This window comes from Bufo bufo, chromosome 3, assembly GCF_905171765.1.
Source record: "Bufo bufo chromosome 3, aBufBuf1.1, whole genome shotgun sequence".
NCBI lineage: Eukaryota > Metazoa > Chordata > Amphibia > Anura > Bufonidae > Bufo > Bufo bufo.
Genome location: NC_053391.1, coordinates 447182062 through 447195989, shown reverse-complemented (window position 1 = coordinate 447195989; position 13928 = coordinate 447182062). Strand labels below are relative to the sequence as shown.

Below are 13928 nucleotides of genomic sequence, written 5' to 3'. Positions count from 1 at the left end.
GGGCACTACAGAGGCATTATTACTACTAAGTGTGCTCTGGCAGAGAATTATTTCTATTGGTGGGATTTTGGGGAGCACTGTTACTTTGGGGGCACCCTGGCACAGTATCAGCTTAGCACAATTATTTTTGGGGGACATTATCTTTATACTATTAGTGTCTGGGCGCAGTTATTTTTTAGAGAACTGTGTGCCAATAATTGTCGAAGGGGGCACTATCTGTGTGGTAGTAGCATTTCCAGGGGGACTGTTTCTGCAGTATAGTATTGGGGGTGGCAGGAAAGGGTGTTCAGAAGATGTGAAGATGATGGAAATGTGGGAAACTAATGTCTGTTTGTAAATCTCTGCAGAGAAGGGAGATGGCTGAAAAATCATCATGGCGTTCTGGTCTGAATGGAGAAGATGAGGAAAGAGTGTCTACAACAAAGGTGACATCACTGGATGTAAGAGGTATGGGGCGCTATGTAGGAGAGGAGATGCTCCGGATCCTCCTCCTGAGTCCTGCCATTTGCAGAAGGAGGATTCAGAGTTAGGTGAGGACGGCAAAGGGGGCAGCAGGCCACGGGCGGGTGGCAGATGATGGGGGGAACTACAAGCCTTGAGCAGGATTTGGGGAGGGAGGAGAGCGGAGGAGCTTTCTGGCTGTAGCCGGCTGTTTATTGTATAATGTGAAGCAGGCAGTGCAGTCAGGACAGGTCCTCCTCTCTCCGTATGATGTGTAGAGACAGGCCTCAACAATAGAATGTCAGCTGTACAGTGTTTGTTGGGAGTGGCCTATTATATGTAGGAGGGGCTTTTAATAATGGGCGGGGCTAAAATGGGCCACTTGACTGGATATGCCCCCCAGGACTAAGGCTGCCAGCCCTCCCCTGGTGGCCCCCATACAGTATAATGTCTCCTTGTGGCCCCCATACAGTATAATGTCTCCTTGTGGCCCCCATACAGTATAATGTCTCCTTGTGGCCCCCATACAGTATAATGTCTCCTTGTGGCCCCCATACAGTATAATGTCTCCTTGTGGTCCCCATACAGTATAATGTCTCCTTGTGGCCCCCATGCTATAGGATAAATGGGTATTTATTGCCATATTCATTGTTATAGTGCTACATTTCTTGATACAGTTATCGTGGGAATATTTTTGATATCGCCCAACTCTAAGCTAGAGTAATTAATGTAAATAAGCTTTAGAGTGAAAAGCAGTTTGTGGCACAACCCCTTTAAATACAAATACTATACTGCCACACCAAGTAGCAGTGCTTCAACTGTATATACTACCATACAGTGCTTAAATGATACCAATATAAAGTGACCAAAAACACTCCGTCCAATTCCATTCATAATAAGGTTGGTAGTGGTCACAAGCCTGGAGTTCCAGGCCTTTAGCATGTCCCGTGTAATAGCGCACACCCCTAAGGCAGGTGTATATGTGTGTATATAGGAGAGTATATGTATTTACAGTCTGCATTACATAGCGCACATCAGTCAATTATTTATTGGACTATTATTATAAAACAGGAGAGAACATATTAGTCCACAGGGTCTGAGAGCGGCGAGCACCCACAGACACATCATTTACAGCAGCATTAGGGGCACGGGGAATGTAGACATCACAGTTCTTTTACCTCCTGGACTGTAATCCTAATGTTGAAATCTTCCCAGTTGGAGGGATGTTGTAATATTCACCATTATGAAATTGTAAAAAAAGGGAAATGGCATCAAAAACACACAGACCAGGATAGCTAGGAACATTCATACAATGGCTATGTGTTTGATCTCCTCTACAAAATAATTTCGCAAGAAAATGCAATTTACTTGTTACTATTTGGAAGGTTCCCTTGTAAAGTGAAATTCGCTTTATTAGTTCTTGCACCACTCGACCTATGAACTCAAGCATCCTATTAAGTTGGTCATTGGCTCAGAAGTTACCATTTTATTGGGCGCAGTACAAATGAGTAAGAGCAGGAAATAGTTACCAGAGCGACTTCTCCACTATCTTGGTCCTGAACACTTCTTCTTGGTCTAGGTTCACAGTGCAGTAACAATCTCGCATCTTGTTTGGCCCCGGATAAGAAGGAAGATTTTTGGCCTCACCTGAAAAACAAATACATCCTTAAAGGGTTTGTCTGACAAAAAATATTCCACAGTTTTCAAACCAGTGCCTGGATCTGAATACTTTTGTAATTAAACATTTTGTATAGCGACTGAGTTATTCAATAGAATATATCTGTATAGCGCCACCTGCTTTTTCTTTTCTTATTTCTTTGTCCGTTTTCACTGAGAAGGCCGCACATGCTCAATTTCATCCTTCAACTGTTTCATGAGCTGTGATAGAGAGAGAGAGAGCTGCAGCAGAAAGGACGCACCACCTTGGCTGCAGCAGAAAGGACGCACCCCCTTGGCTGCAGCAGAAAGGACGCACACCCTTGGCTGCAGCAGAAAGGACGCACACCCTTGGCTGCAGCAGAAAGGACGCACACCCTTGGCTGCAGCAGAAAGGACACTCCACTTCAGCTGCCAGCTTGATATAAATCTAGCAGAGCATTTGGAGCAGTGAATGTGGAGATCTCTGGATACATGTGAGGTACAGGACTGGTTCCAGCTTTGTTAGAAAGAGATAGTCATGTACTGTATGATATCCGATTTTTGTTTTAATTAATTAATCATGGGACACCCCTTTTAACAGATGCTTATATAACTAGTCAGTTTTAGAGCAACCCTTCAATGCCTATTTTCCTCTCATTAAAGGGTTATTCCAGGATTTTACTATCGATGGCCCATCCTCAGGATAGGCATCAATAACGGATTAGTGGAGGTCCAACACTCCTCACACTCACTGATCAGCTGCACCTCTGGCGCCAGAACCATACAGCTCCATCACCTGTATAATGGATGGAGCTGGTTAATGCAAAGCTGCTCCAATTCATTTCAATGGGAGCTCCACTGCAGCAACCAGCTGACCAGTAGTCAGAGTTGTAGTTCTGGTGCTGGAGCTACCCGTGAACTGCTGATTGGCAGGGGTGTGGGGTGTCAGATTGTGATGGCCTATCCTGAGGATAGGCCATTAATAGTAAAAACCTGGAATACTCATTTAAAGCGGATAGTGAATTAGAGTATTAGGGTAGGTTAGGCCCTGGTCACATCAAGTCTGCGACTCCTACCAGTCAGAGGTATATGTGAGGAGGATCTCCACCTTCTATCTCCGGATGAAGACTCTGACCTCTGTCATTGTAAAACCATACAGTCGCCCATAAGCTCCAATGCTATAAATAATAAGCATAATGCGCGCTATATAATTTTATATGATATCCCTCTAAAAACAAAGCACAGTCAACTACGCCTTTACTTACAGTCAAAAGAGAAGCTATACTGAAATATATCAGTCCAACAGATGCCAAAAGGGCACTACGGGGAAAGGGGGTGGGAGGTCTATGGGCATGATTGACGCCTGCGCTGGGGGGTTTTCTTGCAAGGAACAGAGGCTATAAAGTTAGTGTGATACTAACACAATTATAAACCAACATCAAATTGCACAGAATTCACCGAGGCATTTCATGACAAAAGCTGGACATGCAGATTACGTATTTTGGTCAAACACACTGATTTCAGCAGGACTTGCTGACCATTTAAGGAGTGTAGGGGTCTCCCAGGAGAGAGAATGAATGATCGGGCTGTTAGATTTCAACATGCCCGATTCTTTTGTTCTCAGGAGATAAGCCCCTACCATAGGTGTCTGCGAGCAGCCTTCTCTACTCACCCTACTGAGATCACCTGCCTGCTCAACCAAGCCGAACGTGCATCTCTATGGGGCCTCTGGGAGACACAGCACCCATCCCACAGATATTTAATGCGTATGGTCAAAATTAATGTTCAGAATATGCCCCATTCTAACACTGGCCCATCCAACAAAACATGGATGAGTCAGACTGCTGGTAATAAGATCTTAAGTTGACGAATCCAGTTCTCACTATGCCGCGTCCAATAGGATGCACAATGTGTAAATTAGGGGCCCCGCAACATATTCTATGACCTGCTGTGAACGTTCCCACAAGACAAAAATAGCCTAGTAAACCTCCTGGGACGTGACCATAGACCCAATCTGATGTGATAACATACGCTCCATCCTGTCTTATCAGCCGTAGATGCCAAGATATTGTGAAACCTGAGCAGAAAAGCTCAGTATACAAATCCCACAATTAGTTAGAACTTGGAGGACAATAGCAACGAGTTTTGGGCTAGAAGCAGAGGTCATGCAGCTCCAGTCAAAGGCGGCTCCTAAGTGACTTTACTCACAGCCAAGTACAGAAGCAGAGATGTAATACGGAGCTGCCCAAAGAAACAGCATGGCAGTGGAAGATGGGGGTCCACATAGTGACTACGCCACGGTTCTGGTTCAAATACATTTACATGGAAATCCCTATATTAAATACCTGTCAATATAGGTCAATAAAATACTAGATACAGGGCAGAATTAAAGGGGTTGTACACTTTGAGCGCCCCTTTCCACCACGTGGCCTGACTTGCAGAGGGAAGCATACTTACGTGCTCCTCACTCCTGGATTCTGGCTGCTTTGTCCCCCACCGACTATGTCGCCCGCCGGTCTTCTAGTCAACATCTGGTTGGACACGGTCAAGTGGCTGTTGCAGCCAGTGACTGGCCACAGTGGCGATATGTCCCCTGTACAGCTATGGCAGGGTCACATGACACATGGGGAACACGCCACCACTGCGGCCAGTCATTGTGGCAGCGGGTGTGAAGGTGAAAAGGAGCTGGAACCCAGTGGTGGTGAGCAGGTAGGTATGATTCCCTTCACAGGTATGGCCAATATGGAGAATCACAGTACATTAGTAAGTGCCTTGTATTCACTTTCTCTACATGATGAATGCCATTTGCTAATGTGAGAGAACCCGTTCAACACTGTAAAAATAGCAAAGCTGCATTTCCTAGCAACATGAACATAAAGCTATCATGGCTGCGTGGAACGCGGTATACATAGAAAGATTAGAATATAATAAAGGAGCATTAAGTCTATTATTTATTCATTAAAGTAAAAGTCCTTGAAAAAAGATCAGATGCTAAGAGTACTCAAGATTTACTCTCTGCCCTACTTAGCTGAACGCACCTTCCATCACTACACCACATTACTGTACAATCAATCACCCGCTGCCTGCTGACGCCCCTGAAGTAAACTGCACGGCCAGTGGCCAGCATCGCCATTAAAAGGCAATTAAACCTAAAAATAAAAAACTGCTGTGACCTGGGGAAACCAAGATAACAGGCAAACAAGTGGACTGGTAAAGGGCACCTCAGGTCACTGAAGAGAGAAGCATGGGCGAAACAACGAGTATGATATGATCACAGTATATCAAACAGAAGACGATCCAAATCTACACCATGGCTTGTGATGTCAACCTCAGAAAACTAAAGGGAAGTGGAGACTGCTATGCCAGGAATATGAATATCTTGTAGTATCTGTCAGTATTGTAGTAAAAAAACAAAAACAAAACCACACACAGTCAGGTCCATAAATATTGGGACATCGACACAATTCTAACATTTTTGGCTCTATACACCACCACAATGGATTTGAAATGAAACTAACAAGATGTGCTTTACCTGCAGACTGTCAGCTTTAATTTGAGGGTATTTACATCTAAATCAGGTGAACGGTGTAGGAATTACAACAGTTTGCATATGTGCCTCCCACTTGTTAAGGGACCAAAAGTAATGGGACATTTGGCTTCTCTGCTGTTCCATGGCCAGGTGTGTGTTATTCCCTCATTATCCCAATTACAATGAGCAGATAAAAGGTCCAGAGTTCATTTCAAGTGTGCTATTTGCATTTGGAATCTGTTGCTGTCAACTCTCAAGATGAGATCCAAAGAGCTGTCACTATCAGTGGCCAAAAACAACTGTTTGGAGCATTCTTAAAAAGAAGGAACGCACCAGTGAGCTCAGCAACACCAAAAGACCTGGAAGACCACGGAAAACAACTGTGGTGGATGACCAAATAATTCTTTCCCTGGTGAAAAAAACACCCTTCACAACAGTTGGCCAGATCAAGAACACTCTCCAGGAGGTGGGTGTATGTGTGTCAAAGTCAACAATCAAGAGAAGACTTCAGAGTGAATACAGAGGGTTCACCAGAAGATGTAAACCATTGGTGAGCCTCAAAAACAGGAAGGCCAGATTAGAGTTTGCCAAACGACATCTAAAAAAAGCCGTCACAATTCTGGAACAACATCCTATGGACAGATGAGACCAAGATCAACTTGTACCAGAGAGATGGGAAGAGAAGAGTATGGAGAAAGAAAGGAACTGCTCATGATCCTAAGCATACCACCTCATCAGTGAAGCATGGTGGTGGTAGTGTCATGGCGTGGGCATGTATGGCTGCCCATGGAACTGGTTCTCTTGTATTTATTGATGATGTAACTGCTGACAAAAGCAGCAGGATGAATTCTGAAGTGTTTCGGGCAATATTATCTGCTCACATTCAGCCAAATGCTTCAGAACTCATTGGACGGCGCTTCACAGTGCAGATGGACAATGACCCAAAGCATACTGCAAAAGCAGCCGAAGAGTTATTTTTTTAAGGGAAAGAAGTGGAATGTTATCCAATGGCCAAGTCAATCACCTGACCTGAATCCGATTGAGCATGCATTTCACTTGCTGAAGACAAAACTGAAGGGAAAATGCCCCAAGAACAAGCAGGAACTGAAGACAGTTGCAGTAGAGGCCTGGCAGAGCATCACCAGGGATGAAACCCAACATCTGGTGATGTCTATGCATTCCAGACTTCAGACTGTAATTGACTGCAAAGGATTGTCAACCAAGTATTAAAAAGTGAAAGTTTGATTTATGATTATTATGATGTTCCATTATTTTTGATCTCTTAACAAGTGGGAGGCACATATGCAACTGCTGTAATTCCTACACGTTCACCTGATTTGGATGTAAATACCCTCAAATTAAAGCTGACAGTCTGCAGTTAAAGCACATCTTGTTCGTTTCATTTCAAATCCATTGCGGTGGTGTATAGAGCCAAAAATGTTAGAATTGCGTCGATGTCCCAATATTTATGGACCTGACTGTATAATAGCAAAAACATTTCTGTACATAGGAATGCTTATTACATAAGGCTGAATTAGCTATTCAGTAATGGTTCTGAATGCAAAAGACTAGTGGGGTCTTTAAATTCCACCAATCAGATTCTACATTTAATTTTCCAAAGGAGCTGTCAAAAATGAAAGGTAGAATCTGATTCGTTGTTTGAAGTCAATGGGTCCACAAAAAAGATGCGGATGGCACACAGACAATGTGGCAAGTTTATCAAACTGGTGTAAAGTAAAACTGGCTTAGTTGCCCATAGCAACCAATCAGATTCCACCATTCATTTGGGACAGCTCCTTTGGAAAATTAAAGGTGACATCTGATTGGTTGCTATGGGCAATTAAGCAAGCTCCACTTTACACCAGTTTAATAAACGTGACGCACTGTCTGTGTGCCATCCGCATCTTTTTTGTGGACCCATTGACTTCATGCATTTTACAGACACATTCTATCTTTGTGCAGAACGGATGTATGCATGTGAAAAGTACGCGGATGATTTGGTTGCAGCAAAACGGATATGGTCGTGTGCCTGAGGCCTTACATTCCCAAGCAAACATGTACAAGGTCACAAAACCAGAATAAGGGCCTCCAGTGGGGCATATGGCTGAAATGTCGGACCTCTGTATAGCTGGAACAGTTATATGTAGGTGGGGTAGGTGTGACGGCTACTCACAAGCCATTTTCTTGCACTTTTTGAAGCCAGTTCCAGGAAAAAACAATAAAGGCTGGTGTCGCACAGGTTTTTTTTGTTTGTTTTTTTATGGATTTTGCAGTTTTGGTGCATTTTTTCACTTTAGTTTTTGCTGTTTTTTAGGCAATTTATTCCTCATTGCCTGACACTGGTTATTTATTCGCCATGCTTGAAAAAAAAAATAAAAGTGCTAGCGTGTGCTGCATTTTTCATGGTGTTTATGCATGACATTTATGCTGTTCATTTCAAGTACCATTACACGGGGTGCCTACTTTTCTATATATAAGAACATCAGGTGGTAAAGCACAGTATATTAGCAAAAACGCCCAAAAATAAATAAATAACATATACTACAAAAAGATGCTGAGCAAGTCAGGAGTTTTTGATGCTCATCTACTCCTAGTTTTTGCATGAAAATGACAATTGAGAGGTCTTAAGTGTCTCTATACTGTGGCCTCTACATACCTTTGGCGCTTCTGCCAGCAGGCCGTGCGACAAACTTAAAACGTACACCAGCTCCCTTGCTGGCGTAAATTTAAGCAATTTTCTACGCCAAAAACATAGAAAATGATTAATGAGATGGGCCTGTCGGTTCGCCCTCTTCCCCCCCAAGACCTTGCCCCCTTTTCTCAACCTTTCAGAAACATGACGTGAGCAGGGAAAAGCTGCAGATTTTGATGTAAAATGGCGTGCAACAAAATCTGTGACTGATATACACCACAAGAGTGGCATATATATCAGTTAATGAATTTATATATATATATATATATATATATATATATATATATATATATATATATATATATACACACACACACACACATACATATATACATACACACACACACACATACACACACAGTGAGGAACAGAAGTATTTGAACACCCTGCGATTTTTCCCTTGTAGTTCTGGGCCGATTCCTCACCTTTCTTATCATCAGTGATACCTCCGAGAGAGACTGACAATCGTCTTTAGCCTCTTCAATTTTTGCACCAACAGTTAATCTATTTTCACCAAGCTGCTTGGCAATTGCCCGGTAGCCCTTTCCAGCCTAGTGGAAGTCTACAATTTTGTCTCTGGTGTCTTTTGACAGCTCTTTGGTCTTGCCCATGGTAGTAGTTGGTGTCTAACTGACTGTGGTGTGGACAGGTGTCTTTAAAGAGCTCAGACAGGTGCTACTAAGTTAGATTAATGAGTGGAGTAGAGGTGGACTTTTTAAAGGCACAGTAACAGGTCTTTGAGAGCCAGAATTCTTGCTGTTTCTCAGGTGTTCAAATACTTATGTTCAGCAGTGCAAGACAAAAATGCTTTAAAAATCATACAGTGTGGTTTCCTGAATTTCATTTTTTTTATTCTGTCTCTCAGAGTGGGAATGCACCTACAATGTGAATTTCAGACCCCTCCATGATTTCTAAGTGGGAGAACTTGCAAAATCGCAGGGTGTTCAAATACTTCTGTTCCTCACTGTATAGAGAGTAAAGTATATGAGCATAATCATATATATAAAACTTTCTTCTAATATACAATTTTATTGTGGATTTAAGTTATTATACTGCAGGTGTGAACTTTGACAATTCTATAAAATCAAGGAGGAGGAGACAAAGCATTGAAGCTAAATCCCGCAGGCCTTTTGTTTTAAATCAATAATCTCAATAAAATGAGCATGAACCGAATAAAGCTACTAACCACTTAAAGGAAAATGCTTTTAGCAGTTTAAAAATAGTGACCTTTAATTAAAGCTAAAAACTAATGGAGCATAACTGGAACATATGAAATAACCCATCGAGCAGACCGGTCACCTCTCCCGACATGCCTGTTATTGTAACTACTTGCATTCTTCATGTAATAACAATTATGGAGCATCTGTCCTTATGAATTAACTGCCAGCAGTTTGCAATGAAGGACCAAATGGGCATTACCAGTTGGGGGGAAGCTGGCAGCATGGTTTGCATAGTGTCAGACTGTGCAGAGACAAATCCTTAACTGGTAACACCCAGTTGGACCTTTATTGCAGACTGCTAGCAATTTATTAAACTCTTCTAGCCGGAATAATAGAAGAATGGCACAACATAGTCAGAAGAATAGATGCCAGTAGTTACTAAACCAGACAAGTGAAGGGTCCTCTCTGATGGGGTTCCCCGGTTTTCCTCACAAGCCTCTGCTCACAAATGATGTGCTAACTTTCCAAGGAGAACACAAGGGGTAAAAATCTATTCCTACACTGAGCAAAAATATAAACACAACACTAACGGTTTTGCTCCCATTTTGCATGAGCTGAAATCAAAGATCTGAAACATTTTCTACATACATAAAAGACCCATTACTCTCAAATATTGTTCACAAATCTGTCTAAATCTGTGTTAATGAGCACTTCTCCTTTGCAGAGATAATCCATCCCACCTCACAGGTGTGGCATATCAAGGTGCTGATTAGACAGCATTAATATTGCACAGGTGTGCCTTAGACTGTCCACAATAAAAGACCACTCTGAAATGTGCAGTTTGATCACACAGCACAATGCCACAGATGTCGCAAAGTTTGAGGGAGCATGCAATTGGCATGCTGACTGCAGGAATGTCTACCAGAGCTGTTGCCCGTGCAATGAAGCAGTCTCCAAAGGCGTTTCAGAGAATTTGGTAGTACATCCAACTGGCCTCACAACCGCAGACCACGTGTAACCCCACCAGCCCAGGACCTCCACATCTAGCATGTTCACCTCCATGATCATCTGAGACCAGCCACCCGGACAGCTGCAGCAACAATCGGTTTGCATAACCAAAGAATTTCTGTACAAACTGTCAGAAACCATCTCAGGGAAGCTCATCTGCATGCTCATCGTCCTCATCGGGGTCTGGACCTGACTGCGTAACCGACTTGAGTGGGCAAATGCTCACATTCGATGGCTCTGGCACATTGGAGAGGCGTTCTGTTCACGGATGAGTCCTGTTTTTCACTGTTCAGGGCAGATGGCAGACAGCGTGTGTGGCGTTGTGTGGGTGAGCGGTTTGCTGACGTCAACGTTGTGGATCGATTGGCCCATGGTGGAGGTGGGATTATGGTATGGGCAGGCGTATGTTATGGACAACGAACACAGGTGCATTTTATTGATGGCATTTTGAATGCACAGAGATACCGTGACGAGATCCTGAGGCCCATTGTTGTGCCATTCATCCACGACCATCACCTCATGATGCAGCATGATAATGCACAGCCCCATATTGCAAGGAACTGTACACAATTCCTGGAAGCTGAAAACATCCCAGTTCTTGCATGGCCAGTATACTTACCGGACATGTCACCCATTGAGCATGTTTGGAACGCTCTGGATCTGCGTATACGACAGGGTGTTCCAGTTCCTGGCAATATTCTGCAACTTCGCACAGCTATTGAAGAGAAGTGGACCAACATTCCACAGGCCACAATCAACAACCTGATCAACTCTATGCGATGGAGATGTGTTACACTGCATGAGGCAAATGGTGGAGCAAGCAGCTTACTAGAATCATTTGAAGGAATGTCCTATCCTCATCCTCAAAACAGGCTGGGGGGCGCATGCACAGTAGTGAGATTGTAGACGGCTGAGTGTACGAGCCGGAGCCGGGATCGCGCTACAGCAGCCCTTTACTGCGCATGCGGGCTGAGAGCGCGGTCCCGGCACTGAGATGCGGCGTGTCAATCAAGGCGCCGAGAGGCCGGAAAAGCAGGATTGGAGACGCCTAGGCCGCTGCCCCCTTGACTTCAAGCCTGACTTGAAACACGGGGCAGCAGCTGATTAAAACATCGATTTCTCAGTGACGATAAATGCAGGAAAAGGATGAAAAAGTGCTATACAACTATGTAGCACTATAAGGTACTCTTAACAGCTTAATAGGCGATTTTTTGGTGACAGGTTCCCTTTAATTAAACAGGGGCCCAGGACTCTGGAAGTCTACCATGTGGAATGAACATCAGTAGCCATGGTGCAGGGACAAAAAAAAAAAAAAAAAACATTGGTACCCGATACACAAAGGTAGAAAATGTATGGATATTTGAGTCTCCCATCAAACAATATCTTAATACCTCTAGAAGACTTGGACTTAATTATTAAAAAACTTAACTTTTACTTGTTATCAAAAAATAAAACTAAATTATGAAAACGTGCTCAAATAATGTGGTGAGAAAAAAAAATAAAAAAAATATACAACATACTCTGTCATGCACCTCAATAGTTACTGCCTGGATGATAATTGGAAAGGTCTTACCCAACCCGGGGTTTTTTCAGCAGCAGGTGCCCGTCTCTTAGTTGATTGACGGTAGAGTTAGGTAGCCGGAGCTCGTGATCTAACTCGCAATATGGGAACGATATCTAGCAAACCCTAGTACTGTACCCCTGCCTGCAAAAAAGATGAGGGGGCTAGCCGTCCCTGCCTAACATACACAGAGCACCCGCCCCGTCTGGAACCTGTCCCTGCTTGGGGCCTATTCCCTAAAAATATCCCTCATTTTAATCCCTACAAGCCATGTTTCATCCCCACACAAGGACTCATAGGTGAAAAGAATATATGTAAACTTAAATAAGAACAAAAATGGGAAATCTCCACAAGTTGTCAGTTGGAGACTTGAAGACTACTTACTATTGAAAAACGAGGAATATTGGGAGCAAGAGATCAAAAACTCCCAGGTCTCCTTGTAGGATGTATATGAGGCACAAGTTAGACAGTGGTTCATGGGGAAGTGTCCCCACCAAGCCCTCGTCTCACCACCAAGAATTATATCAAGGAAGGTGAGCAAGATACAAAGCGCCAACCTCCCTTTTAAACCTCCCGGTTTTCATGCCCTCATAACGCCCCGCCTACTCTCTGCGCGTGGTGACACGCAGGTGGAACGCATGCCAGAAGTGCGCTCTCCTCCACAGGCAGGAAGAGGCAGTCACGTGGACGGTGGGGCGGCCGGAGGTGTCCGAGTGGCGTCCCGGCGACTTGCGTCGCTTAACAATGAAGCAACGCCAGACGCCACCTCTCTTGAGCTATCACAGATGCTGGATAGCCGGTCACAATAATAAGCTATGTAGCTTCAAAACAGATTTAGGCAGGACACAATATGGGGTATTCAATTCAATTTGGGGCCATTTATAAATAAGGCCACAGATGTACAAGCCATAAAATAAATAAATGAGACATTAATCCTTAAGGGACAAACAACAATGAGAATAAGTCCCTTAGCTGTCATGTACTATATGAGATGTATAAAACTGCTATAGAAAACAGCTATCATTTTGTTGTTACATTTTACTCCAGTCCATCTAATTGCACAAAGGAAGAATTTAAAGCCCTAGGCAATTTAGAACAAGATAAAAATATAACCATTAAACCATCTGATAAGGGGGGTAACACGGTCATCCTTGATACCTCCATGTATAAATCTATGTGCGAGTCCTTATTGGCATCGAAGGATTGCTATGAGATATTAAGGGGAGATCCAACGGATCAGTATAAACAGGAACTTAAGATCATCCTTGATAATGCAAAAGCTAATAAACTGATCAATTAGGATGAATTTGATTTCCTCTTCCCCCATTTTCCTCAAACAGCTACATTCTATTGCCTCCCGAAAATATACAGTTTGTGCCAAAACTTGGGTATCTATATAGATAAGGTTTGCCTTCATATGTACGAGACACAGGGGATCTGATTAAACCAGTAATGCCCAACCTAAAGCTGTGTCATGCGGCCGTGCTTGCGCACAGTTGCAGTACTATTATTAGTTTTGCGGCACAAGTGCTTTTGATGGTTTAATGGCCAGTCGGGTCAGGCCGGCCTCTGTGCCTGGCCGGCGGCGTAGTACTGCCCAGTTAGTTCCGTAACCTAACCACCACCCCCGCCCCCACCCATCCGGCACTGCGCTATTCTTGCTGTGATGATCCAGACCCGTGACCTCAGCACCGGGTCTCGCGGGTTGACGTGGGCCCGCGACGCGCGCTGGATGACAGGATTGTGCGAGAACAAGACGGTGGGAGCGAAGGAGAGTAGATGAGCATTTATTTAATTTTTTTGTATGTGTAAATGTGCACACACCGTCTGCTTTATACTCACAAAGGGGCACCTGGCAAGTGCGGCACAGTGGCACGTCGGCAAGTCACTAGCAGCAAA

At 43.7% G+C, this 13928-nt stretch overlaps 1 protein-coding gene across 1 annotated transcript in view; it reads right to left on the bottom strand.

Moving 5' to 3' along the window:
• RASA3 (RAS p21 protein activator 3) overlaps nucleotides 1-13928 on the bottom strand; it is a 240124-nt gene that overhangs the window by 151028 nt on the left and 75168 nt on the right. Inside the window, exon 2 of the mRNA XM_040425082.1 lies at nucleotides 1971-2088. Within this exon, the coding sequence (XP_040281016.1) occupies nucleotides 1971-2088 (118 nt within the window). The remainder of the gene's footprint in view (nucleotides 1-1970; nucleotides 2089-13928) is intronic.